Below are 26,978 nucleotides of genomic sequence, written 5' to 3' on the forward strand. Positions count from 1 at the left end.
CGGGATTTTGAAATAAAGACTGACTTTGAAAAAAGGTCATTTTGGACTAAAAACGGCTGGAAATAAATAAAATGCCTCAGGAATAATCTCTGTTATTGTGAAAAATAATGACCATGAAATAATATTTCACAATAATAAGAAAATTTATATAGCAGAATGTAATATGTTTCACAATAATGAGCATTGTTTTCAAAATGTGTTCCATTATTTCACAATATCATTCTCACATTACATATCTGTGTCTTATTTATTCACATAGTTATTTATTTCATCTTGACCTATTTATTTATTTAATTTTGAACACTTTGGAGTTCCATAGATCCTGCAGAGAAATTTGTGGTGCGAATGAAAGAGGGTTCTGCCCACGCTAGCGTTAGCTATTCCAGTAAGATTAAAACCAGCATGTTAACCTCACACCCAAAAATGGTGACAGAATATTGTAATGCATCTCATTTTACTTTTGATATTAAAATTTGACCCCCCCCCCCCCCCCTTTTTGTTGTTGTATTAACTGTCATGTTTAAGTCAAATAAATGTAATAAATAAATAAGTCACCATGAAATCACAATTAAGGCAAAATACAGTTAATAAATTTACATATCAGAACAGAACTGTAACATGTTCTCCACTGCAACCCCGCAGGTTTATTTCTGATTCTGTCATAAGTCAGCTGTGTGCAGGCAGGAAAGGACCCAAACGCACACTCACGTCTCAAGTAAACTCAAAAAACACAGCCTTATTTGCTGGCGTGTAGGTGACACAAAGAAAATAACCTAAACTGGAATACTGGAACCTAATCGTACAAAGAGACACACAGGGAAATACACAGCCATGGATGAGGGAGATTGCAACGCTGGACAGAAGAAAACAAAGTGCTTCAATTAACAGGTAATGACGAGAGAACAGGAAACGCACACACACGCAGCTGGGGCTAATTACACACAACGAGACAGAGGATGCAAAGCTAAACATAAAACATGAGATAAGGTACCTTCAGAGTTAGAGAAGTGAAACAAAACATGGCACACACAGATAAGAGAAAGTAAAACCGGAAGTAATGAGAACATTCACAGAGACGCAGACAGACACAGAAACGTGACTGAATGGGGAAACATGGCAGCCAGGGGAAAACAGAATAAAACATGAGGAGGAAATAAGACACAAGAACTCACACAGCCTATATAAACACAGACACACAAAGAGAGACACAGAGGCCACAAGGGGAAAATACTAAATAATCAAGGAACTAAACAGGGAATATAAGAAACTCAAAACAGGACAACTAGACTAACAAAGTGGACTTCTACATAAATCATCATACAAAATGACAAAAACACAACCCCCCCCCCCCCTCCCCCAGAGATTCACAGTTTTTAAAGTTTCTATAAGTAGAATGGGAGGCAGAGTTTTGAGCGACAGACACACTCTCTAGTTTTAAGATTAGCTTAAGCACTGATTACTTCTCAACTCTCTTTTCTCTTTCACATACCACTATTACATACGTAGTCTAAACCAGCAGTCCCCAACCCCCGGGCCTCGGACCGGCACCGGTCCGTGAGTCGTTTGGTACCGGGCCGCGAGAGTTGAGGCTCAGGTGTGAAATGTATGCTTTTCAGGATTTTTATCGGTTTTTAGGGTTATTTTGTTATCGTTTTTATCGTTAACTCGGTTTTCCTAGGTCTTTTTACTTGTGTTATGAATAAATCTTCTTTTTTTGGTACCGGTACTAGTTTTATTTTGTTGTATTTATCCGCGACACCTTAAAGGCCGGTCCGTGAAAATATTGTCGGGCGTGAACCGGTCCGTGGCGCGAAAAAGGTTGGGGACCGCTGGTCGAAACTTCTCGTTAAAAAGGCAAACATCTGCATAAAACTACAGGCTTCATATAGGCGGAGGGGGCAGGAACTGTCATCCAGCAATGATAAAGATCTTCAAGTTATGAAACAAGCTATAAAAAAAGCAGGTTAGGTCAATGCAACAACATTAATGTGAGGAATTGGGCTTTTCTTACCTCCTGCTGACACATTGCCTTCATAGAATGGGGCATTGCTGAAAGTGTTGGCTGAGGTGGGCATGAGAGGGGTATATGCAGCTGGAATTAAAAGAAATAAGAAACAAACCATTCAAACTAACACAGAGAGAACTCAAATTCATCTAAGTTTTTTTAATGCATTAATTAATTATCCTTTTTTTTGGTGGGGCGGGGGGGATGTTTTTGCTTAGGGTAAGGTGAACACTCAGAGGATGACATCAACATTGAAGTTTATTATGGATAATAAGTATTGTGTAAGCTGGGCCTCAGCAGTTGTGGGAAGGGAAATGTACCGTATGGTCATGTACTCAGGGCTGGTCTCTGTGGCCTTGGTGCACTCTGTTTAAGAGAGGTCTCCCCTTCCAGAGGGAATTATTCCTTTTTCCCTTATCAAAGGCATCAGTCGCATTTGTTACTTTGATGGACTGCCGAATCTTCAAGAATCTGTCTTAGCTTATCCATCCTTTCATGCATCTATTTTCTGCCGTTTTGGTCACTGAAGCAGCAGCCTGAGCAGAGAAACCCAGGCTTCCCTCAAATCAGCTCATCCAGGAGGACACAGAGACACTCACAAGTTAGCCAAGAGATATAATTTCTCTAGCAAGTCCTGGGTTTGCCCTGGGGGTTCCTCACGGTGGGACATTCCTGGAGTCCCAAGTCCTAGTCTGAGCTTCACTTTCCTCCACCTCTTCCCTTGTCAGCAATCAGTCTAACTTCCCTTCTACAGTTCTTAGTATTCTTTAAGATATTATTCTTCTGAGTCATTCTGGTTTGTTTGTTTGTTTGTTTGTTTAAAAGTCTTTCAGCCTAATTTCAATAGAGCTGAATACAACTGAAAGGGCTCCTATTTCCCCTTCTACATGTTGTAACAAGAACACTTCAGAGCCCTAGGTCATGGATTGCTTTTATCTACAATGGACAGTAGGTGGAGTTGCTTAGTCCTTGCTCAGGTGCTTGAATGCAGATATGTATGCGGGCAAAATAGAAGCTACTTTAGCATTATGACTTTGATGTTGATTTTGGTAGAGATTTGTAGATGTTTGTTTCTTTTTCTCTCCCATCTTCATACAGCTTTCTCCCTGTCTCTCACATTCTTTCAATCTTTGCGCCGCCATCCAAAAGATGAATGTTACAGTGTAAGAGAATTACAACCCAATAAAATGCATAAACTAACCCATATCAATTATCCATCCATATCGATAGCTATATTAAAATTGAATGAGGTGGTAATGCTGACAATTAACATAAGAAGAAAAATCATTTTGGCTTTCTTTTACCAGCACCCATTTAAAAATAAAAAAAAGAAGTTTATTTTAGAAAAAACAGGTATATCCATCTATGAAAAACAGAGTCATCATTTCTTTCAGGACTTAGGTCAAAGGAAAATCCTAAAACTAAAAAAATATTCACATTGGAATTGTTTCCTCAACAAAATACAACAACCTCTGTTTATAAGTAAAGCTGTTCAAGCACAAATAAATCCCAGAGAGAAAATAAAAACCAAATGATGCAATTAACAGGTTAACTGATATCAGGTCGCCATTTAACAGAAGTTTAGGCAGCAGGTTATTTAATTTCAGTGAATATTTAATTTTTTGTATTTATCTAGTCTCAGAATTAAAAAAAAAAAAAACAACTTCAAAGAAACCTTAAAAATGCACCTTGCATTTGCTGGAACATATTTGCTGCTGGTAGTCGCGCCGACTACCAGAAGCTCATCCCTGCATCCTTCGTGTGTCCTGCTTGGACTCGGTGTCTGTGCAGGGTGACTGCTGTCTTGCTATTTCACTTCTTACCTGCGCTGTTCATTCTGCTGCAGATCAACCACTCAGTAGACCAGCTCGGTTTTATGGTAACCACACAGGATCCGTTGATTTAACTCCGCCGCGCAACCTTCGAAATACATGTAATTAGGACCTCTTTGTATCAGCCCCTACGTCAAATATCAATATCAATAAACTAATGTTTAAACGACTGTTGTCATTTCTATTCCCTCACCAGCAGATTGGTGGTGGGTAAAGGTCTGAGGGTAAAGAATAAATATAAAGACAGAATTAAAACTATTCTTAGTCTACCTGAAAATTTGATATTGGGTCAGAGAGAAAAATAGCGGCTCTATTTTCTTCTGTCTCCTCTGTGACAGAAAGGAAATGAAGCCCTGCCTCTATCGTATTGCAAACATACCAACAAGTAACGTGTCAGAAGCTGTTTTTTTCTTCTCCAGGCGTGTTGGCACAGCTTTTCTATTCAAGTAAAATTGTTCTCAGGTTAGTAGGAGGCGCCGACATTCCTGAAAAGTCATTTCTCATAATCCGCCCTCGTAGCCTCTCCCCCCTCCCCCCTCGATCCATGTTGGACTTTTCTACATGTTTAAGGAACTTTCACACATAAAAGCTGTGCGAATATTTCATGCGTATTTTATATTTCGCACGAAATATATATTTCGTAATATTTGTAAGTATTTTTCGGACTCATCTATTCTTCATGCAGCTGTTCACACCGACCAAGCTCGATTTTCCCGATGTTTCGAATCTGAATTAACAGATCTGACCAATCAGAACACTGCATTTGGCAACCAGCATAGCTCAAATCGCGTGCATGTACTGAATATACAATGAAACGGAAATAGTAAAATAATTTTAATAGTAAAAATAGTTTAAAAACAACAACAACTATTTTACCTCAGGCACACAGCAAAATAGGCCTTCTCAGGTGTGTGGTCCCCACTCTGCTAACAAGAGCTTAAACTGCACTGACATCTTGAAATACGTTCAAAAGCGGCCATCGTACAGTTTCAGCTCCTGGATCAAAACATAAAATGCCTTCTCTAAGAATCTGATGAACTCAGAATCTCCGTCTTTTTCTTTCCTGGCTTGGGAACATCAGGACCAAATTGCGCAAAAGCGCAACGTGTTCGGTGTGTCTGTATGATACAGGGCAAGTTACAACCTATAGGCCTACATCAGTGGCAAAGGCGGTGGTTGTTGTAACTTTATTGCAGGTTTTGTATGATAACAGCATTTTGATTATTTTGTAAGTGATTTAAGTGTTAGTCACATGTTTAGTGAGGGCTGTTAATTATAGATTTAATTTTCTGCTAAAAGGGAGCATTTAACAGTTATTTTCATTAGAAAACTGCGTTTCCCAGAATCCTTTGTGGTAGACGAAAGTTACTCTGGGTTTTAGCTAGCAAAGAAGTTTGGGAAGCCATTATATGTTGCTCTGATGTCGAGCAGTTTATTTGTTGTACATTCCCCTTTTTGAAGCCTTATATAAAGACTATCGTTTCTCCAATTGATGTCCGATCCATTTTTTGGCTAAGTGGATTCGCCACATCATTTTTTGGTGCCGAAACCCGGGAAAATGAGCGAACAGGATTTACGTGGAGCCGCCGCCGCCGGGGCTGCGGGAGTGGCGGATGACGAGCATCAGAGAGAAATGGAAAGAACAAAACGGAAACGTGGGACGATAAGAGGTGCTACCACACGACTTGTACATCAAATTGACTCCGAAATGGCTAAACCAGATCCGGACACTGACCATCTGAGCACATTACTGGAAATGCTGTCGGCAAAGGAGCTCAGCTTGTATGCCTTAGATAGTGAAATAGAACGTAAAACAGCTCTGGATGACCTGGAAATGGAGATCGAAAGCGCAGAGGAATATAAGGAGCGCATCATCCTGTCCAAGAGCCGTGCACGGCGCATAATTAAGAGAAATGAGGATTGCCGCGAACGAGCCGCACATCAAAGGGTGAGTGACGCTAACTCTGCTCATTCATTGGCACAGAGAGCATCGGTAAAGCTTCCTAAGCTGATCATTCACAAATATGATGGAGATGCCAGTTTGTGGCAGGAGTTTTGGAGTCAATATGAAGCTGTTATTCACCACAATGATGCACTATGCAAGAGAGAGAAGTTTACCTATTTGAAAACCTATCTCACTGGCCAAGCAGCAAAGGCAGTTGCAGGACTGATGTTGACAGATGAAAATTATGACAACGCAACTACAAAACCGATTTGGAAGAAAGGATGTAGTAATTAGTGCGCACATGTCAAAACTGCTGAACCTAACCTAAAGCCAGGGTGGCTCCCCTAAAGAAAATGACGTTGCCACGTCTGGAACTCATGGGAGCCGTGATTGGGGCCAGATTGGCGAACAACTTGATCATCTCGCTGAAGATGGAGCAAGCCCAAATAAGAATGTGGACTGACTCCATGATCACTTTGCAATGGATTTGCAGTTCGGCACAAAGGTGGAAACCGTTTGTTGCAAATCGAGTGACTGAGATCCAGACTCTTACGAGTCCATCTTCATGGTCACACATCCCAGGAAAGGCTAATCCCGCTGACCTGCCCACAAGAGGAGAATCAGTGGAGGCCCTACTACAAAACCAGCTATGGTGGAATGGCCCCAGTTTTCTTGTATCAGAAAATCGGATACATGAGTCTGAAGATGAAAACATTTCAGACAAAATGAATGTAGAACTTAAATCCAGTTATCAAATAGCCATGCAGTTTGCTGCTAATGACACTGACATCTGTGAACCAATACTGAAGCTTGAGAGTTACAGCGAACTGAAGAGAGTGCTCAGAGTGACAGCATGGATCAGGAGATTCATAGCTAATGCAAAAACAACAATACAACCAAAGATGCGAGGTGAGCTGACAGCAAATGAGCTTCTTGATGCTGAGAAGTACTGGATTAAGGTTGCACAACATCACAGTTTTAACCAGGAGGTCCAGAGACTGAAGGTAGGAAAACCTATGATGAATGACAGTAAGATTCAGGAACTGAAACCATTCCTTGATGAAGATGAGCTGCTTAGTGTTGGAGGCAGGCTGCAGCAGTCGGACTTCACGTTCAGAGAGCAGCATCCTTGGATTCTGCCAAACAAACACAGATTTTCAGAACTGCTGATACAGGACTGTCACAAAAGGGTGATGCATTCAGGAGTGAGGGACACTCTTGTACAAATAAGAGAGAGATATTGGATCATCCGGGCTCGGCAGCTGGTTAAGAGCATTGTGACCAGATGCACTGTGTGTAAGAGGTTTAAGGCAAAGGCTGGGCATCAGTCAACTGCACCTTTGCCTAGGGACCGAATATCCGAGTCACCACCATTCGAAGTTACAGGTGTGGATTTTGCTGGGCCACTCTATGTGAAAACAGAGGATTCTGTGAAAAGATCCTACATTGCCCTATTTACCTGTGCTGTGACACGAGCGGTCCATTTAGAGCTTGTGTCAGATCAGTCAACTGAGACATTTTTGCTAGCGTTGAAGAGATTCATTGCCAGGAGAGGGCTATGCAGAGTTATATATTCTGACAATGCCAGAACATTTAAGAGAGCAGACCAAGATTTGAAGGAGCTGTGGAAGACAATTAAAGACCCACATTTGCTGGAGTTTTTTTCGGAAAGAGGAATTACTTGGAAGTTCATTGCAGAAAGAGCAGCCTGGTGGGGTGGATTCTGGGAACGTCTTGTCAGATCAGTGAAAATCTGTCTCAAGAAGGTGTTAGGTAGAGCTTCACTCCACTTTGAAGAAATGTGTACTGTGTTGGCGGAAGTCGAAGCTACTCTGAACTCTAGGCCTCTCACCTTTGTGCACAACGAGGTAGATGAACTGCAACCACTTACTCCAGCCCACTTTTTGGTGGGCAAACGACTAACATCTCTACCACCCAAGTCAATCCCGAAGGACACACACAATCCAACACCTAACAAAGAGGATATTACTCGGAGATGGAGATACCGGCAGAAACTTATGACCAACTTCTGGAACACCTGGAGAAGGGACTATCTGTTGGAGCTGAAGTCAGCTCATTGCTGTGACGCTTCAAAGCCTACACCCCTAAAACTAGGGGATGTCGTGCTCATTGGGCATGACAACCTCCCCAGACAAGTGTGGAAACTTGGAAGAATTGAAGAAATGTTTCCTGGACGAGACGGTCTTGTTAGATCTTGCTTAGTTCGCACAACAACGGGGACTCTGTTAAGAAGACCGATTCAGTTGTTGTATAACCTAGAGCTTTAGATGAACAGATTGTTCATCGGGGGGGAGGATGTTGTAACTTTATTGCAGGTTTTGTATGATAACAGCATTTTGATTATTTTGTAAGTGATTTAAGTGTTAGTCACATGTTTAGTGAGGGCTGTTAATTATAGATTTAATTTTCTGCTAAAAGGGAGCATTTAACAGTTATTTTCATTAGAAAACTGCGTTTCCCAGAATCCTTTGTGGTAGACGAAAGTTACTCTGGGTTTTAGCTAGCAAAGAAGTTTGGGAAGCCATTATATGTTGCTCTGATGTCGAGCAGTTTATTTGTTGTACATTCCCCTTTTTGAAGCCTTATATAAAGACTATCGTTTCTCCAATTGATGTCCGATCCATTTTTTGGCTAAGTGGATTCGCCACATCAGTGGTAGTTAAGGAAAAGACAGAAAAAATAGATAAACAAAGATAGAAATTAAATGTTAAACAGGATGAGAGGAATAAATACTACAATTATTAGACCCACGTCTTAACTGTGGGACATCTTCAAAATGTTTTTCTTTTGCATTTGCGCCAAATGCAGAAAAGCAAAACTGAGAGGCCATATATGAATAAACATATTGTGGGAGAATGAAAAACATAAAGTAAATCTGACTTCTTTGTTTGTGTATTGCTTTTACAAACTCGTGTATTTAAAGAGAAATGCACCTTTTTCAGTTTAAAGTGTGTAAATTCTTACCATTAGAGGTCACAAGATTACAAACTGCAGTCCACTGATTTCTGTTTTCTTACCGCCTAGCTATAATGGCTCTTGTAGGAAAAATGTGCTTTAGTCAGCAAAAAACAAGAAAACAAGAACAAACAAATAAACAAACAAACAAAAAAATGGACTCAATAGCCATATTTTGCAGTATGCGTTTTTACCCCCAAGTCACCGCAAAAACTGGGGTTCCTCAGATCTGTCCTATCATATTTTTTTTGTTTAGGTCTGCAAGGTTGTCAGTTAGCTGTTTACCTTAATATGCCAGGTGAGTCTCATCTATTTACTCTAGAGGAGGCTCTAAAACGTTTTAAAAGGAGTCTAATGCCAGTCAAATACACTGTTCTACTTCACATGTTGTTGAGGATATCCTTAAATGTTCTGTTGGTAAGCCCCGCTTTTTTCCACTGTTAGCTGCTGTTAGCCAGCATTACTGAAAATGTCTTTCAAGTGGATCTAACGCGGTTGAACTTGACACTAACTTAATAAACTCTCATACTGTATGAGAATGTGGTCAAACTATTTATTTATCAGAAGGAAGGAGTTATTTTTAGGACACTCGAGTCTAACATTAGCTGACATAAAGTCATAACCTGCTGTGTTGGGGGGTTCTCGGGGCCCTATCCTCGGCTTGCCGCAGGGTCAGTTGCCCGCTGCCTGTAGTCCCCTGGCACTCATGCCTTTTGCTGTGGGAGCTCCATCTGGGACGGATTGATTAGTGATTGATTAATCATCAAGGAACTGACCTTCCAGCCCATTGTTCATTCAGTAGTGCTAGTTTCAGTCACTGTGCAATGTATTGTTTATAAGGTTGGGAAACCTGCAGTCAGATTAGACTAAAGAAGTCACTTGGATGAGTTATGAAATGTTTCTCCCACTGAAAACACTGCATCAAGATGGCATTTCCTTACCTGGATGATTGAGCATGCATCAAGACGTCTGGGACCCTCCCTTTCCCTTGGCTTCCCTGGGGTGGACACGTTTGTCATTAGGACATGTGGCCTCAGATCTTCAGCTTACTTGGGGTCCGTCGGCATCCGGTTCCTTGTGGGTCTTTTGTTTCATCCCCCATCCCCTTCTTTTCTGTCCTTTTTTCCATCCCCCCTTTCCCCTGTTGTCTTCTATCTTTTGCCAATCTGGCCTTTATTCCTTGTCTGCTCCAGCATAATATCCACACAGATAATAACACCAATAATAGAAATTAAATAATTAATTAAACAAAAACAATTAAAAACACTATGGTGCTCCTCTTGGGAAAGTAAATAAGTTTGGCTCAACAAAGCATTCAGACCATGATTCTGCTTGCTACAACTGATGGACAGGTAAAAAACAAAAACAAAAAAGATGTAGGGGCGGGGCCATATGGCAGGTTCCAGGAACTGGGTTACATGTATGTCATCAGTTTGCTAGAAGTAATTACAAAACTTTTTTTTATCCCCCCCAAAAACAACAAAAAAACCCAAAAACCAACAACTCAAAAAATGGCTGAGTACATCTTTAAAGAAAACAACATTCAGCCTCCAGGTGGAGCCACAGTATCATGAAGCTAAACTGCAGTCAGTTTACATTCCTGTAGATCTTCATCGTGTCACAGTGAATAAAGAGGCAGAGTTACAGGACTGATGTCTGCACACTGAACCAGAGACATGGACACATACAGAGTGGAAACTGTTCAGTTTAAATAAACACAGGCGAGTGCTTGATTTTCTCTCTTCTGTACTCCATGTCGGCAAATCAAACGCACCTCAAAGGGTCTGAAATGTTTGAAATGGTATTAAGAATAAGCCTGAGGTCAGTGGCAGCGTGTTAAGGTGCAGATATACCCACAGAGGGTTTCTCTCAGTCTGTGACATTCAGGTTTGCCTGTTGCTCAGCAATTAGCCATGTACAGTGTTTCATGATTTTACAGGTAAAAGAACAAAGGGCCGAGCAGAGACTATTTTACTCATCATAGCTCATCAGAGACTTTAAAGGCGGGATGCCTTAGCCACATGTTAACACATTAGATGCCTTTTAGCAACATGTCGGTATGTAGGGTTTAGATTGCGACCCAAAAATGTGATCTTTTCCTAAACCAAAACAAGTAGATGTAACCCACCTAGATGATAAGTGCAAAAGCAATATTAAGACACTTGAGGCATAATATGTGGTGTGCTGGTTCGCTGCACTGTTTCAGCCTCTGTCACTCTGGCTGACTCCTTATGTGGGCGTCATCTGTTTTTGCTGGTGGTGGACCTATTATGCATGCTTGGGATTTCTCCTGTTACAAGTGTAAGTACAAAGATAAGTGTCTACTGGTAGACACTTATCTTAAACATGACCAAAGCTTTAAATAATGACATCAGTGCAAGTACAAGTAATAAGCTAGCTACAGGGAGGGACGCAAGACAGTTTACTTTAAGTGCCGGTCCCAAGACTAGATAAATAAGGAAGGTTACATCAGGAATGGCATCCGTCATAAAATCTTTGCCAAATCAAACATGAGGATGCTAAGATTTTCTTTGGGGGTGACCAGGATGGATAAGATTAGAAATAAGTACATCAGAGGCGAGGGGTCAGCTCAGGTTGAGGATTTTGGAGACAATGTTCAAGAGGGAAGGCTGAGATGGTTTGGACATGTGCAGAGGAGGGATAGTGGATATATTGGGGAAAGAATGGTAAATATGGAGCTGCCAGGCAGGAGGAAAAGAGAAAGACCACAGACAAGCGCCATAGATGTAGTGAAGGAGGACATGGGGAATGTTGGTGTGACAGGCGAGGATGCTGGGAATAGGTAAGATGGAGGCAGATGATCCACTGTAGTGACCAGTGTTGGTCAAGTTACTTGAAAAAAGAAATCAGTATCTAATTACTGATTACATCCCACCAAAAGTAATCCCGTTACTTTACTGATTACTTATTTTCAAAAGTAATTAATTACTTAGTTACTTTTTAAAAACATAATTCACAACCTGAATAGGTGATAAAGCAATAGATCTTTTAGCCCAATTCTACTTTTTCTGCATAATCCATCATACAAAATGTAATCAAATGGAAACGTCTCTTTTTTTCCATCTACACCAAGCGGTGCAAGACCAAAGCTAGGAAGATTATGATGGACCTCTCCCATCCCAACAATGGACTCTTCTCACTGTTGAGGTCTGGGAAGCGCTTCCGCTTCCTTAAGGCCAAAACAGAGACAATGGAGCTTCTTCCCCCAGGCTATTCGGGCCCTGAACCAGGTGTAGGACTGGACTCTCCCACACACATCACATCACCACACGCACTCTGGTTTTTCTTCATGCACACTTCCTATAATTTACTGTAAATTTCTAAGTTAAATCTGTAAATTTTGTAAATACTGTAAAACCACTGTCATCTAATGGTCGGGCATTGGATTGCACAGCTACAAGCATTTCACCTCATGTCATACTGTGTATGGTTGTGTGTGTGACAAATAAAATTTGAATTTGAATTTTAAAACTTGTTTTATTAGTTTTAATCTTTTAACCTCTTAAGCCCCAACGCCCCCTGATACGGGGCAAAAGGCAGGAGATCAGTTAGGCTTGCGGCTTAAGAGGTTAACTTTATGCATCAAGCAAAAATTTAATTATATGCAACATTCTCTGACTTGAAGAAATTAGTTTAACATTTAAACCTATTTTCTGCACATTCCAGCACATAAAATAAAATATTTTTTTTGTGTTTACACTCAGTCTTTCAAATAGATGCAAGTAAAACACAGCAGAAAATAAATAAAATCAAAGACTAGCAGTCCTGTTGCTCTGTTTTCACCTGTAAAGCAGGAGTGGGGTAGGCGGAGGTTTACCCTGGTGCAGGTGTGCCACAGCGGTCAGTGGAAGAATCCGTGAGTTTCTCTGTGAATTTCCCATTACGTGGTAGCGCACTCGAAGCTTGTTTAGGGGGGCTTTTTTCGAAGTTTTCTTCCCAAGCACAACGGACGCTAATGTTTTTGTCACTTTTTATGGAATCTAACTCAAAGTAAGCTCAGTACTTCCACGCTTCAAACGCTGCATGCTCAAACTCTCTCCTGCACTCATTATATTATCCATTGTTGATCTGCACACAGCTGTTGTCACGAATGTCGCTCTCGCTTACGTCACTGTCATGAGACATTCTCGCAAAAAAATCACGGTTTTAGTAACGCAGTAACGCAGCGTTCCTACGGGAAAGTAACGGTAATCTAATTACCGTTTTTGCAATAGTAATCCCTTACTTTACTCGTTACTTGAAAAAAGTAATCGGATTACAGTAACGCTGCCCATCTCTGGTAGTGACAACTAAAGGGAGCAGCTGAAAAAAGTACATGCACACGTATTCTCTGAGTGAAAATCTTAAGCTTCAGGATACTCAAAGTGCTTAAGTTTTGGACAGTTTTTGTCTATTGTTGGTTCTGTACAATGTAAATGAGTGGGAATATTCGTCATATAGCCACGTGTTTCTCTACTACTCTGGAAGAATTTAGGAATAAAAACTGATGGCGCTAGATATAAGCATAATAAGTCACTTTAAAGTTTCTATTCATAACAGATTCGGGAGGGAGTTGAACTCACAGTTCAGTCTGGTCCTCCTCCACTGAGAGGATGTTTACACCTCATTGTGTGTGTGGTGTGTGTGTGTGTGTGTGGTGTGTGTGCGCCTGGGAGCATGAGTGTGTGTATGTGTCATCCGGGTTGAGCAGAGTCATGCATTCTTTCCATTACCCTCATCAAATCAATGTTCAACAGCCCTCCTCCATCTACTGTCCCTGTACAGCTGCAGTGTGCGAGTGAGTGTGTGTATTTGTGTAAATGTATGTCACTGGAATGCTTGATCAATAAACAGATAGGATATTTGATCAGGAAAAACTGGGACGACCGCCCTGTCGATGTGGGTTCCAGATAAACTGCTGTTGATGGAAAGCTGCTTGATGTTATTTCACAGCATGTCGGCTTCAATTCTGTGAATTTTTTAGTGACTGGTTCATTATTCTTACTTTTCTTTGAGCATCGCCAACAGTCTGTGATCTTTAGCTTTGAGAGAAATACCTCAGCAGTGACTCAATAGCATTTTACACCAGGATAAGCAGTAAAAACTCAAACTTGTGTTTAGTGCTAAATAGCAAAGTGCTACACATTCGTGATGTGCGGCATGATAAAAAGTTATGAATAATTAGTCCTCACCATATCTCACATACCTCATAGTACCATATTTTCGGTGCTGTCAGACTACAGGCTTTCTTCTGGTTTCTAGAGTTTATTAAAGAAGGAAGGACGCAGAACTTTCAGCTTTCACGCCCCTCGTCTGTGGAACCAGCTGTCAGGAAACAGACACCCTCTCTAATTTTAAGATCGACTCAAAGCTTTACTTTTTGATAAAGCTCATAGTTACCGATTAGGTGACCCTGAACCCATCCTTTAGTTATGCTGCCAAAGACAGTTTTTTCTTTTTGTAATAATGTTTTTTGAACACTACTTTTATTTTGCAGGATTTTAGCCAAAGGAAAATTTGAATAACAGTGTAGTATGTCTATGCTTCAGGACTTCATGTGATGCACTGATAACTTCTTTTCCCCTCTCCTCACCTCTTCTTTCTCTTGTTTTTCTTTCCCTTCACCCTCCAGCTGTTTGCTGCAGAGAACCCCCCCTCCCTGAGACGGTTATAGGGACTTTTCCTGTTAATAGGGAGTTTTTCCTTCCTACTATTGCAAAGTGCTCAGTCATAGGGTCTTTACCTTATGGTATAAAACAACCACAGTTGTTGTGATTTGGTGCTGTATAAATAAAACTGAATTGACTTGAACTGATTCAATGAAAATTGCCTTTGGTGTGATAAAATGACCTACTCTAGTGCCATCCTTTTATTCTGGAACACCACAAGAGTAGCTTTGCATGAGTCACAGTTAAAAAATATAACTAAAACCTTCCTTTGAATGGCCAATATTTAGAAATATGACAATGTGTAGCAACCTAATTTTTAAGTTTTATTTTTTAAGCTTAAATCTTTTAGTAAATCTTACAGTAAAACCTGATTAAAGGAGTTGAATATATGTCGCTGAGACGGTGAAGTTCAGAGGTGTCAAACATATGGCCCTGTACGATAGACTTATATCCATCCTGCATGATAATTTCATATGTCAGTTATTAATGACCTGTCGGTATCTGGGAACCGAATCTTCAGCCCTGCTTTGAGTAGCAGAGATGCAGAAATGTGTGCATGTAGCACAGAGCCATGGCTCAGTGTCTGAGTGTTTAAATGAGTCTCACAGGCCTGAATGTGCGCTTGAAGCCATTTTTAATTCTTAATTTGCTTGATCTGCTGCTCACCACAAACAAGCACAACATTTTGGACTTTTAACTGTATTTTCATAAGTTTTCAGCTTTTCCTACTTATAAAAAACTTCCTAATGGTTATTCATACTATTCAAAGTAATTAAGCAATAAACAATTAACCTGTTGAACCCCAATCTCTGTACCTCTCTGAGGCGAGAGGGAGAACATCTGGTTTAACACGATATACTGCTGGATCTGTTATCTAAATATAGACATGTGTGGTATTGACAGAAATGTCAGAATATCAGCTAAAAGCTCACAAAACCATTTCAACAACCGCTGAACAGCTAAAACAGCAAACAATTAAAGTCCAAACAGATTCTACAAAAAGATGTAAACACAAAGTGCGAACCAACAGCAAAAGAAGACCACAACTACACTTCACGTTTGAAAAACATTGTAATGAATTACCTGAATTTGACCATGATAAAAAGTGCACTTCCTGCATAGCTCTCTGTTTGCTTTGAGACCAGTTTTCCATAAGAGATCTCTATTTCGTGCATTATTTGCTTGCTTATTACCACTCTACTGTTGTGTACAGTGATGTTGGCCACTGTTTTTTGTTTTTCCGCCTCCAAAAATGACCTCTGACAAAAGATTTTGCAATTCAATTTCAAGGAAATTTCAACTTTTACAAATTATGTCAAACCGCAAAATGCTTAGCTATTTGAATAATAAAACCTCTGTAACTTTGTGAAAAACAGAAAAATTTCTCTTGTTCACTTTTTACTGTAAAATTCATTTTTTATGAGTACAGTTAAAAAAAAGACGAAAAACAACAACAACAACAACACACTGGACAGTCTGGGCAATTAGCTGCAGGAACTATTTCTGTAATTTTATTTTTTTTATTACAATGTAAGTCCAAAGAGTCAAGCTGACAGATGTTTTGATTTGTCACAGCAGGCTTTCATTTATCGTGTAGAAAAAGAGCCCAACTTATGATCAAAGTGGGCTGTATGTGGCCTGTAAAGTGTAAAGTGGTTTTAGAGTTTTTCAGGCCTTTGTCTATGTGTAGTAGCTGTGCACTGTCACCAGGGGGCAGTGTCAAAAATATGTGGGACAACTGATCCCTTAAATTAGCTCCTGAAGTAAAATATTGTTTTTGTCTTTGTTGTTGCTCTCTCCATTACAACCTGCTTTTCAACCAGTCAATATATATATTTTTTGGAGGCTTGCATGCAGGTACATCCGTGTTGGTTGCATATTCATAATCCTTCATGTCTGTCTTACTTGTGCTCACAACATTCATATTTTAACAGTGGAAACTGGGAGTTGCCGTAAGTACTGTGTGTTTCCAGCAGGTAGATGTTAGGTTCAATCCCATAAAAAGTCACCATCCCAAACACTCACCTGCTTTATGTCAACCATACAGAGATGTCAAGATGTGACTGTGTCGTCATGGCGACCTCTCAGTAAACAAACTCTTCTTCAATGGGCCACAGCTCACCAAGACAACAGTAAATATCCAGCAGGCCTGACAGTGTGTTTATGTGAAGTGAAACACAGATTTGATCCCTGGGTCTCCTGCAGAGAAAAGATTTTAACTGGAGGGAAAGAATAAATCGGATGAGAATATTTAACTAGTATATTTCAAAATAAATGAAACTGTACACTCTGAAAACAAATATGAAACTGCGTACACTGTGTGTGTGTGTCCTTTGCTTTTTCAAATTTAACCTGTAACCCAACAAAATGTTAGTTAATGTTAGTTTATGATGCGCCAGTGCTTGGCTTACGCTAGTTAACTGAAATTGCTAATGTTAGCAGCTTATATTAGAAGAGAAAACAGAAGAGCCAAATTCTGAACAAATTTCAGGTATTAAGAAGCAAATCCGGAGATTGGCGCTTAAAATGCCAATCATCCATCCACCATTCATGGTGGTTAGATGATTTTAAAAAATCCTTTTCAATTTTAGGGCTTAAAGTTGAGGTGTACCAACACAGGTAATATCTGGTATCTGTTTTCACACCACATCTTCTTATTCAAGTCAGTGAAATTGACTTCTTCACCATGTTTGCAGTGTTGGTGTCCTGTCGGAGGCTTTTAAATTTCCGGTAGAATTGATTGTTGTCTAATAAGACTACACCCTATTCAGTAGGGTGCTGTTGAGTTGGTGAGTGAAAACTCAAATCAGCAGGAATCTACATCTGTGCTATGATGCTACATGTCTTGTGGATTTAGCTTGTTAACTAAGCTGTCTAGCACTCCATTTTCTAACTATGGACATCACTGGTTTCAAAAACCAAGTGACAGTCTGAGTTGATGGCACAGTGGCCACATGCATCCTTTAAAAATAGACACAAAAAGCAGTTAGTAAATTCAAATAATTTTCAAAAAAGGAGTTAACTTGGAAACAAATATGGCATCATCATAAATAATAACATATCAATATCATGTTCTTTGTGAAAAATGTGATTTTGAGATTACAATTCCTTTAAGACTTAATTAAGACTTTATTCTGCACAGTGGGGAACTAAAAACAGTCAAAACCTCAGGAAAACAACACAAGCGACACATGATCCACACACACTGAACACACTATCACAATGAACATTGAACACTTAACTGTTTGGTATCTCAATATTTAAGTCATCTGCTGTTATAGTTCCACAAATGTTAACACCAGATGCTCAAACATGATCAACAGGATCATAGTAACTATGTTACTGTCTGATGTAGTTCACTGCTGAACTTGTCTGGCGCTGCGCGTTAGAATCACCGGAGACTCTAACGTCCTTATTATCACGACCAGAGAGAGCTCTAGTGAGTCAAAAAAACTTGCTGGCGGACAAATTCACAGAACGGCCAAGTCGTGGCAGCTCTTGGACCGCACTTTCACTGCCATGCGCTGGTTGTTACGTGCCACCAGTCGGTCCAGGAAGCGCCGGGCCTTACAAGTGAGGCTCTCTTTCCGTTTATAAACGGAGCGCCTGCGTTGAATGGCCTCGGTGCTGTCTCGACGAAGGCGGATCTGTCGGACCACGCCCTCAAATAGCTCGGTCACGTTGTGCTGAAGCGACGCTGACGTCTCAATGAATTTGCAATCAAACACGACTGCACATGCTCGGCCCTCTGGGGATAAATGACACAGACATATTAATATAGTAGCAGGAATTCATTATTAGTACTTTTGTAGTTTTTATTTGTTTTTATGTACGTCTTGCACTTGCACTCCACCTTCCACAGCAACTTCTCTCGATCGGACTAAGTCACTCTTGTTTCCTACGAGGATGATGGGAAGGTTTTCGGCCTGGCGGGTACGTCGGAGCGTGATGCGGAGCTCAGCAGCAGAATCAAAGCTGGAGCGGTCGGTGACCGAGTAGACGATGACGTAAGCACTCCCCACCTTCAGACAGTCATTGTGAGAGGGGCCATCCTCCCCCTCCTGACAGGAAACCTAAACACAGAGAAGGTTGAACCCAGACTTTAAATCAGATGTTATCAGCTTCTTTGTGAATAATGAATGCCTACTTCTTAAGCTGCTTGTACTGGACAAAGTTGTCCAACTTTTTTAGTGACTTACATTGCACACATGTCTGTAGCCCCTGCACTGGTTTAACTCATAATCCTCTACGCATAACCAGAGAGCTATGCAAATGGCCACTATAAATTATACTGCTTTGCAGCTCAAGAATCTTTTTTTAATAGTACCAAGGTAGAAAGAACTTTATTGTACAGGCTTTTTAGTACATTTTAGGGCATTTGCAACATGTTTGTTAAATTTAGTCATGAAATTTGCTCCAACAGAACACTTTGTTCTGAATTTCACATTAATGTGAAAAAAACAAACTTACTGACACACGTGTTCATATTATTTGTATTTGTGCACACCTTGAGATGTTTACTTTTTGTGGTAGTTTTTTATCAACCATATCTTATTTCTTTTGGTAAAATTCATTTTGCTGTGTCAAAGCGACAAGTTTATGTTTTAGAGATCCTAAAATAAAACCTTAATCAACATAGGAAAAGTTTGTTTTTAAAAAAAATATTATCATCTCGACACAGTTCCCTACCATTGTTATTGTTTTTTTTATGTGGCTGTGAAACCCAGAGATTCAAACACTGTAAATTTCCTGGCCTGCCCTACAGCCTTACTCTGTAACACACGGACACACCGTGGTTTTGAGTTCAGTTTAGTTTCAAACTGTCGCTTAGTTTCCACAATAATTTTTATTTTTTTAAATAAAGTGTAGTGTTTGTAGCATAGTGTTTGTCTGTGAGATTAAACGATTTAAGGAGTTCAGAGCGATCCAAAAAACAACCAAACAATGGAAACATTTGAAACACAGTAATACTGACATCCTCATCTTAATGAACAGATTCACAGAAGCTGGTTGTGCTACCAAATCTGACCCGACTGCAACTAAACACATTTCCTATACATTGCTGGTTTAGTTTGTTTTGTAGGTACACGATGCTATTTTAGTTAGTTTTTGCTTTTTATTTAATTCAGTTTTGTTAATCTCTTAGTTTTATTTTCAGTATTATATCTCTTTTCATTGTGCAGATAACTTGCAGCTGTATTTATCTTTGAATTTTGGAAATCACTGTACCATAATAAGGCTCAATAAGGGCTTTTTGGGTATAGAAAATTGGGATGTCTCAGTTTTCTGCAGCTGAGCTAGTCCAAAACAGAGATCATATTGTTTGTCTCTCCACTTTTAACTGAGAGGTTAAAAGTATCTTTGACTACCCTTTTAATGAAATAGAGGTTAAAACCAATGGAAAAATCTTTTAGAAAAATGTGAAATTCAACAAACAAATCAATGCTGTGGTTAAAAACTTTCTTTCAGCTCAGAACATTCTCCATACTAAAATAATTTTTTTAAACCACTAGATCTGCAAAGGGTTATGCATGCTTTTGTTACCTGTAGACTGGACTACTTTAATGCACTGTATACTAGAGTTAGTCAGTCACTCTTGCTGGTCTGCAATTAGTTCAAAATGCTGCAGCCAGATTAATTACTGGGACAAAAAAGAGAGATCACATTACTCCAGCGTTGGCAGCCTTGCACTGGCTCACTGTGCTCTACAGAATCCAGTGTAAAGTTGCACTATTTATATTTAAAACCTTAAATGGTCACGTGCAGCCATGCTGTATGTGGTAGACATGTTACGTCCCGATCATTAAGCCTACTTCCAGATCACTGGTGCCTTTGCTGTCATTTCAAGACTCTGTAACTGTCTTTAAATATGTTTTTTTTCTCCATCTTTTAGAAACTGCTGATATCTGCAATTTTGGTTAGAGGATATGTTATTTTATGTAAACAGCATGAATGTATGTAGCATGATTTTTTTAGGCTCCTTATTGTTTTTTATGTAAAATCATTTTATTGAAAAGCACTTTTCAATGAGTGATATAAACCAAATGTACTTTCTAGTTTTAGTTACTATATTGATATTAACACACTGTACCAGTTTGTCGTTCTCCCAGTTGTCCATGACGATGAGCGTCGTTTCCTCTCCATCTACTGTCAGTGTCCTCTCATATGTGTCTTCTGTAACATACAATAAATACAAAAAAGACAGGTTTGAGAATTTGCTTTTGAGCTAAACGCTGTGATCGGCATGCTAACGCGCTCACATGTCGGTTTTTATTTTGTTTGGCATTTTAGCGTGTTTGCATGCTGACACTTGCTAATTGGCACTGAAAGTACCGAAGAGCAGCTGAGGCTAAAGGATATCAGCTCCTACAGGGCTGTGAAAAAGTATTTGCCCCTTTGTTGTTGTTGTTTTTTGCTCATTCATTATATTTAAATGTCTCACACCATGAAACTAATTTTAATATTAGACAAAATACAGTTTTTAAAGTACAAAGCTAAACCTATCCAGCCCTGTGTGAAAGTAATTGTCCTCCTTGATAATCAGATTTATCAGTGATTACAGTCAGACCTGTTGACTCAAGAAATTGCTTAAATAAAATCTGTTTAATGAAGTAAAGTAGGCTAAAAGATCAAAACCAATACACCATGCCACCATCAAAAGAAACTCAAGAACACCTGAGAAACAAAGTCCTTCATCTGTCGGTCTAGGAAGGCGTGAAGCCATTTCTAAAGCTTTGGGACTCTATCGATCTGTGGTGAGAGCTAACATCCACAAACGGAGAAACTTCATAGAAGTGACCGGCCTACCAAAATTACTCCAAGAGCAGATCAGCGACTTATCCAGGAGATGACAAAAGAACCCAGAACAACATCTAACAAACCGTAGGCCTCACTTGGCTCAGTTAAGGTCGGAGTTCATGATTCAAAAGTCAGAAAGAGACTAAAAGACATATATGGGAAAACTCTAAGGCAAAAACTACTGCTAATCATAGAGAACACACAGGCTTGTCTCACATCTTGATGGTCCTCAAGACTTTGGGAAAACATTCTCTGGACAAAAGTTGAGCATTTTGGCATAAAAATAACAGCATTTCATAAGAACATCATACCAACAGTCAGACAAATGTGAGGGTAGTGTGGTGTTCTGGGGATGCTTTGCTTCAGGACCTGGACAACTTACCGTAATTGATGGAACCATGAATTCTGCTCTCCATCAGAAATTCCTGAATGAGAATGTCTGGCCATCAAGCTTGCGCCCTGAGACTCAAGTGCAATTGAACAGGACAATGATCAAGAACACACCAGCAAGTGTGGCTTTGTCACAGTCCGGACTTTAATCAGATTGAGCTGCTCAGTCCACGCCGGAAAACCCTCTGCCCTCTTTGAAATTAATGCGTGTGAGCAGCAACACTGATCTATAAAACATAATCTATTGGTTGATATTGAATTAAAGGGCAATGCAGGGAATTGTGCATTTTCAGAAATGCTAGTATATAACCTCTCCTCAACTTCATTTTCATTGGATGCGTGAAAAACTGAGCTGTGTGTCTAGGGTGGACAGTTGTTGCATTTTGCACGTATACAAACATACTGAAGCAGCAGTAAAGAAAGCAAAGAGGAAAAAAATGCAGGCAAAAGTTAGATGTTCAATTAATATGTGTCAAGCTATGCTCAGAAATTAGGCTGTAGGTGAACAAGCTGGAGATTCTCCTGATGGTGTATTTTTTTCTTTTTATGTTTGAAGGGGGAAATAAACTCCCTTGGCTGTTTTTCTTTTTCTTACCAGTAACATTTAGTTTGTCCTCTTTGTCCTTTTTGGAACATAAGGCTACAGAAGCAGTACTGCTTCTTTTTGTGTATGGGTCGCACACACTATGCAACATGAAAGGTGGATAGTGTTACCCTAACATGAGCCTGAACCTGTCCCTCAGTCTCAGTGTTGACTGGACTATAGCGAGATCACCCAAATCTAGTCCAGAGATTTTAGTTTGAACCAAAGTGGAGCACTGACAGAAGCAGCTGAACATCTCTGTTAGCCCTAGAGCTATGACTAAAATAATAAACAACATGGTGGACCAAAAAGAGACAACAATAAGGTAAACCCTGACAGCACAACCCACATAAAAATGAAACAGAAAAAAGCCAAAATGTTAATGTTTCAAAATGTTCTGTATGTTTCGTTGGAATAATACTCTGTAATGTCTGTGCTATGAATTACTCAGAAAAGAAGCCTTTTTGCATTCATCTCTCTGAAAATCAAACAATTACGCACAAATTATATGGATGTTGGAGGCAAATAAAAGATCACTTTGAAAAGATAAAAAAAGGCCAATCAGTGATTAACCAACAACAAAAAACAAAAGTAACAAAACAAAACATGTAAACCCATGGATGTATGACCATTCGCATCACGTCAGACTATCACCTGATCGATGCAGCTTATCAATTATGGCCTGAGGCCAGTCAACACGTGACAGATGATCAATCTCAGGCCAGCCAAGGTTGATCTCACAACAAAGTCAGAGACAGAAAGTGTGTGCTGATCCACCGTGCACTGAGTCTGAGTGTGAAAGATTGTGAAAGCATGGTTAAAAATTGTCTGTGGTTAAGGAATCCTTTTGGCTAATTTCTATTTATACAGAGTCAGTTGTCAGTTAACATATCTGTGGCTTGTGCTAAAGCTTTGCAGCCACCATGAAAAGAAACTCAAGAACAGCAGAGAAACAAAGTCCTTCATCTGTCGGTCTAGGAAGGCGTAAAGCCATTTCTAAAGCTTTGGGACTCTATCGATCTGTGGTGAGAGCTAACATCCACAAACGGAGAAACTTCCTAGGAGTGACTGGCCTAACATATCTGTGGCTTGTGCTAAAACTTTGCAGCATTTTTGATTTGACATTATGGTATTGCGCAGCAAAGGGTAACATACATCTCCATTTGTTCTTATGGGGCTGAGTTAACATCATGAAGTTAGTCTGGGATCATATGAAGACAATGAAAACAAAGAGACTGCTTGAATCCTCTGACAAGTTCTCCAAGAAGACTAGAGGAACCCTACCTGTAAAATACCCTGAATATGTGCACTGAACTGAAATAGTTTATTTTTTTACAATATTGAACAGAAAGAACATCTTTCAAGGTGTTAAGTCCATCATTTTTCGGGAAACTTTAACCCTGTCAACTAAATTAAACAACACCTATACTACTACTACTACTAATAATAATAATTAACTATCTTAACTAACTAAAAACTATGAGTAAGTGTGACGATTTAGATGTAATGACCACCAGGCACTTAAAAAACAAGCACTCATAATGTCCCACCTCCAGGTTGTTCATCCTTGTCTGTTATCCCGGCAAAGATTCCTGCGAGGCTAGTCTTTCCGACTCCATGATCACCAAGCAACACTACTCTGTAAACACAGTCCGAATCACTCTGTGAGTCATCATCAGAGTCTGAACTCCACTGGGCACGGTAATGGAGGGACTTGTCTCCAGGGTGGTAGGACGCTGACTGTCCCAGAGGGGGGTGGTTGCGCTGGGGACGGGGCTGCTCTGGGTTGGGTTGGGTGCTGCTGGGGATCCAAGGCGGTTGCTGGTAAAGGGGATGAACTGGAGTGCTGCCTCGCCTTTGGAGGGGCTCCTTCTCTCTCTGGGTGTTGAGGGTCATGTTCCTACGGTAAAGGCATTAGGACAGGATGGGCCTGAGGGAGGAAATAAGACTGTTAATGGTTCAGAGGAAAATCTGGTCCAAAAAGGTCCTTGCAAACTTTTTCAGAGAGGCAATTTGTTGTCTTTCCCAAATAACCACCTCTGTTTTTGCCACAGTGATGTAGAAATGCGCTCTGTTTTTAGGTTTACACCAGAGAAGGTGGAGAAACACAGCAAGACCTTCATTTGTTTGCTAAAAGCGTAGTCTATTTTTGTGGCATAATGTTAACTACTCTACACTATAAAATGCATAATAAAGCACCAGAGATTTCCTTGTTAAAAAAAAAGGTTAAATAAATAACAGTATTTCAAAAGGAGAGCGTGACTGTGTTCTCCGGATTTCCTGCCTGGTTTTATAGACTGACCTCCACAAGTGTATCCAGAGGGATTGTGGCAGAAACCCTGATTCACCGGACAGGAAAATGTTATTCCAGTCTTTTACTCTACAACTTTGGTGAACGTGTGCAAATTTTAGCCTCCATTTCCTCTTCTTAGCTGACAGGTGTGGCACTTGGTGTGGTCTTGTGTTTTTACAACTCATCTGCTTCAAGATTCAACGGGATGCAAATTTGCATATCATTATAACCAGTGTTTATTTGAGTTGTTTCTCCTCTGACCTCAGACATTAACAAGGTATTTTTGTCCAGAGACCCACAGCTCACTGCATAGTTTCTGTTTTTCAGACCATTCAATCCCTGTAGATAAGTAGTCTCCAAAATACTCAAACTAGCCAATCTGGCACCAACAACCATGCTGCATTAAAGGCACTTAAATGACCTTTCTTCTGATGTTGACTGCTATGTGATTGGCTGACTAGATATTTGAGTGGGTGAAAAGTTGTACCTAATACAATGGACAGTGAATGCATAGAAAGAGCCTACAGATCAGAAAGGTGATGCCAATTCATGAAAACTTCATATCTGGATTTTTTTTTTTAATGGCCAGCAGTCACCACTGCTTTGATTTTAAAAAATCTGATTGTATGCTGTATAAAGTGCAGGAGAAAATTAGTTTGCAGCTTACAACATGTGATGATGACAATTTACTTTAAATTAGCCACTGAGCTAATTTAAAGTCTAATTTATGGCAACATGATTTTCATTCAGTAAGTTTTCAAAAGTACTTCGTTCGTTCTCAGTGACGTCCACCCCTCACCCGTGACATGTGGTTTAAAAAAACCTATGATCATGACGGCCCAAAAGCTCACCTTGTTGCTTAAAAATAGGTGTCCACAAATTAGTGAGTGACTTTATAGTGACTATGTCCATCATTTATATACAGGCTATATGTCTGCGTGCAGGTAAATTAAAAGCTGAAAGTACAGTTGATTATTTTTAGGGATTATTAAAAGATTGCAAGGCCATAGAAGGACTCAAAATGTGATAACTTTGCTGTGGACAGATAGCTGCCGAGCTAACCTTAAATAGTGTTTGTTTTAAAGTAGTTTTTTTTTTGTTTTTTTTTTTTTAATAAATGCATTTTTGAAGTGGTGTCTGAGTGACCTCACTCACTGATTTATGTACAGGAGAAAGCACTTTGCTAGGGAACAACACAACAAATAACATGCCCTTGCCAATTAAGAAATTTGTGAACAATTTGTACAGTGATTGCAGTTTCAGACAAAATTTACACCTTCATTACATTTCCATGTATTCTGTGGTATCACGTATCACTATCATACACAACACTTCATGCATTTCATTCAGTCATGTCATTCTTTGTTAAAAATGAGTTAAAGAAACCCAAAACTTTGTTTAATTTGATTTCTCTGTGAAAACAAATGCATTGAGACAATTAATACTATTATAACAAACATCACAGATGGGAATCAAAATTACAAACCTAAAAACATATAAACTCAAGAAACCTTCTGGAAAATGTCAAACTTAGGTCTCAATTCCAAAATCTAGCTAGAGATCAAAGAAGGAACCAAAAGCGACTTCTCCTATGCACCAGAGAGCAGAGACACACAAAAACCCTCCTATAATGAATAATTAACACATTTAAAGGTGCCAAGTACAACAGTTAGTGGTGGTGAAGGCCGGGCAGACCAGGTGAAAGCTGTTGGTTGCAATTAAAAAGTTACAGCATCACCAGTCCCACAAAACGGATAAACTTGAAGCTAAGGATGAGCAGTAACAAATCGCTCATGTAATACATACAATATACAGACCAAATAACTGTACTTGACTAGTTAATAAGAGGTGATGAACAACATTATTTGGTTTTACTTAAAGCAAACCAAACAAACTGAAAGAATGAGAACTATTTCAAACATGATTTTAGCTCTGAAAGTGAAGTTTTTTTGAATGAAATATCTAAAACTCGTTTATTATATGACTAATAGCTAAAAACAGGACAAAACACACAGCATGTCTATAGATAGATAGATAGAGAGACTTACCATATACACTCCATGCACAGCTGCTTCCGTCCAGCTTCAGTAAACAACAGAACTGAACTGAACCCTGTCTCTCTGACTCTGTCAGTGTAACAGTACCCTGGTGCCACAGTAACCCGCCTAGAAAAAAAAAGTTCCACAACAGCGTTAAAAATTCAGCAGTGGAATCACGGTTATCTACCTCCTCCAGTGTGTGTGTATGTGTGTGTGTCTCAGAGTGACAGCAGAGGAGAAACAGATATCTGAGGAGGGAGTGTGTGTGTGTGTGTGTGTGCGTTTGAGAGAGAGAGTTTTATCAGTGTGGAGGGCAGGCGGTTTAGGAAAACATTTTGGTCACTTCCTGTTTGACCTAAAAGACACAGTCTGGAGTAACAAAACAGCTCAGTTGGAATAGTCTAGTTTACAATTGATATGACAACTTTTTTTTAAAATTCTGGTTACA

At 39.8% G+C, this 26,978-nt stretch overlaps 2 protein-coding genes across 3 annotated transcripts in view; both read right to left on the minus strand.

The window, feature by feature from the left end:
* Positions 1 to 3,841, minus strand: part of LOC146632610 (protein SSUH2 homolog) — a 32,848-nt gene extending 29,007 nt beyond the window's left edge. Inside the window, exons 1-2 of one of the 2 annotated variants that reach the window (XM_085353409.1) lie at positions 3,829 to 3,841; positions 2,012 to 2,092 (exon numbers count right to left, since the gene is read on the minus strand). In XM_085353409.1, coding sequence (XP_085209535.1) covers positions 2,012 to 2,092; positions 3,829 to 3,841 — 94 coding nt within the window. The remainder of the gene's footprint in view (positions 1 to 2,011; positions 2,093 to 3,828) is intronic. The other variant, XM_085353410.1, reaches the window with a different exon arrangement.
* A 13,986-nt stretch (positions 3,842 to 17,827) lies between these two features.
* rem1 (RAS (RAD and GEM)-like GTP-binding 1) lies at positions 17,828 to 26,729 on the minus strand. Its single transcript, XM_085354527.1, has 5 exons — positions 26,540 to 26,729; positions 23,749 to 24,128; positions 20,519 to 20,601; positions 18,281 to 18,500; positions 17,828 to 18,175 (listed from the first exon to the last, which is right to left on the minus strand). Exons 2-5 carry the CDS (start codon positions 24,092 to 24,094, stop codon positions 17,898 to 17,900), a joined length of 927 nt encoding a protein of 308 aa, XP_085210653.1. The 5' UTR covers positions 24,095 to 24,128; positions 26,540 to 26,729; the 3' UTR covers positions 17,828 to 17,897.
* Positions 26,730 to 26,978: the final 249 nt, after the last annotated feature.

This window comes from Diplotaxodon limnothrissa, linkage group LG5 (assembly GCF_057381915.1).
Source record: "Diplotaxodon limnothrissa isolate DT_005_m linkage group LG5, D_limnothrissa_male_GT1.1, whole genome shotgun sequence".
Taxonomy (NCBI): Eukaryota; Metazoa; Chordata; class Actinopteri; order Cichliformes; family Cichlidae; genus Diplotaxodon; species Diplotaxodon limnothrissa.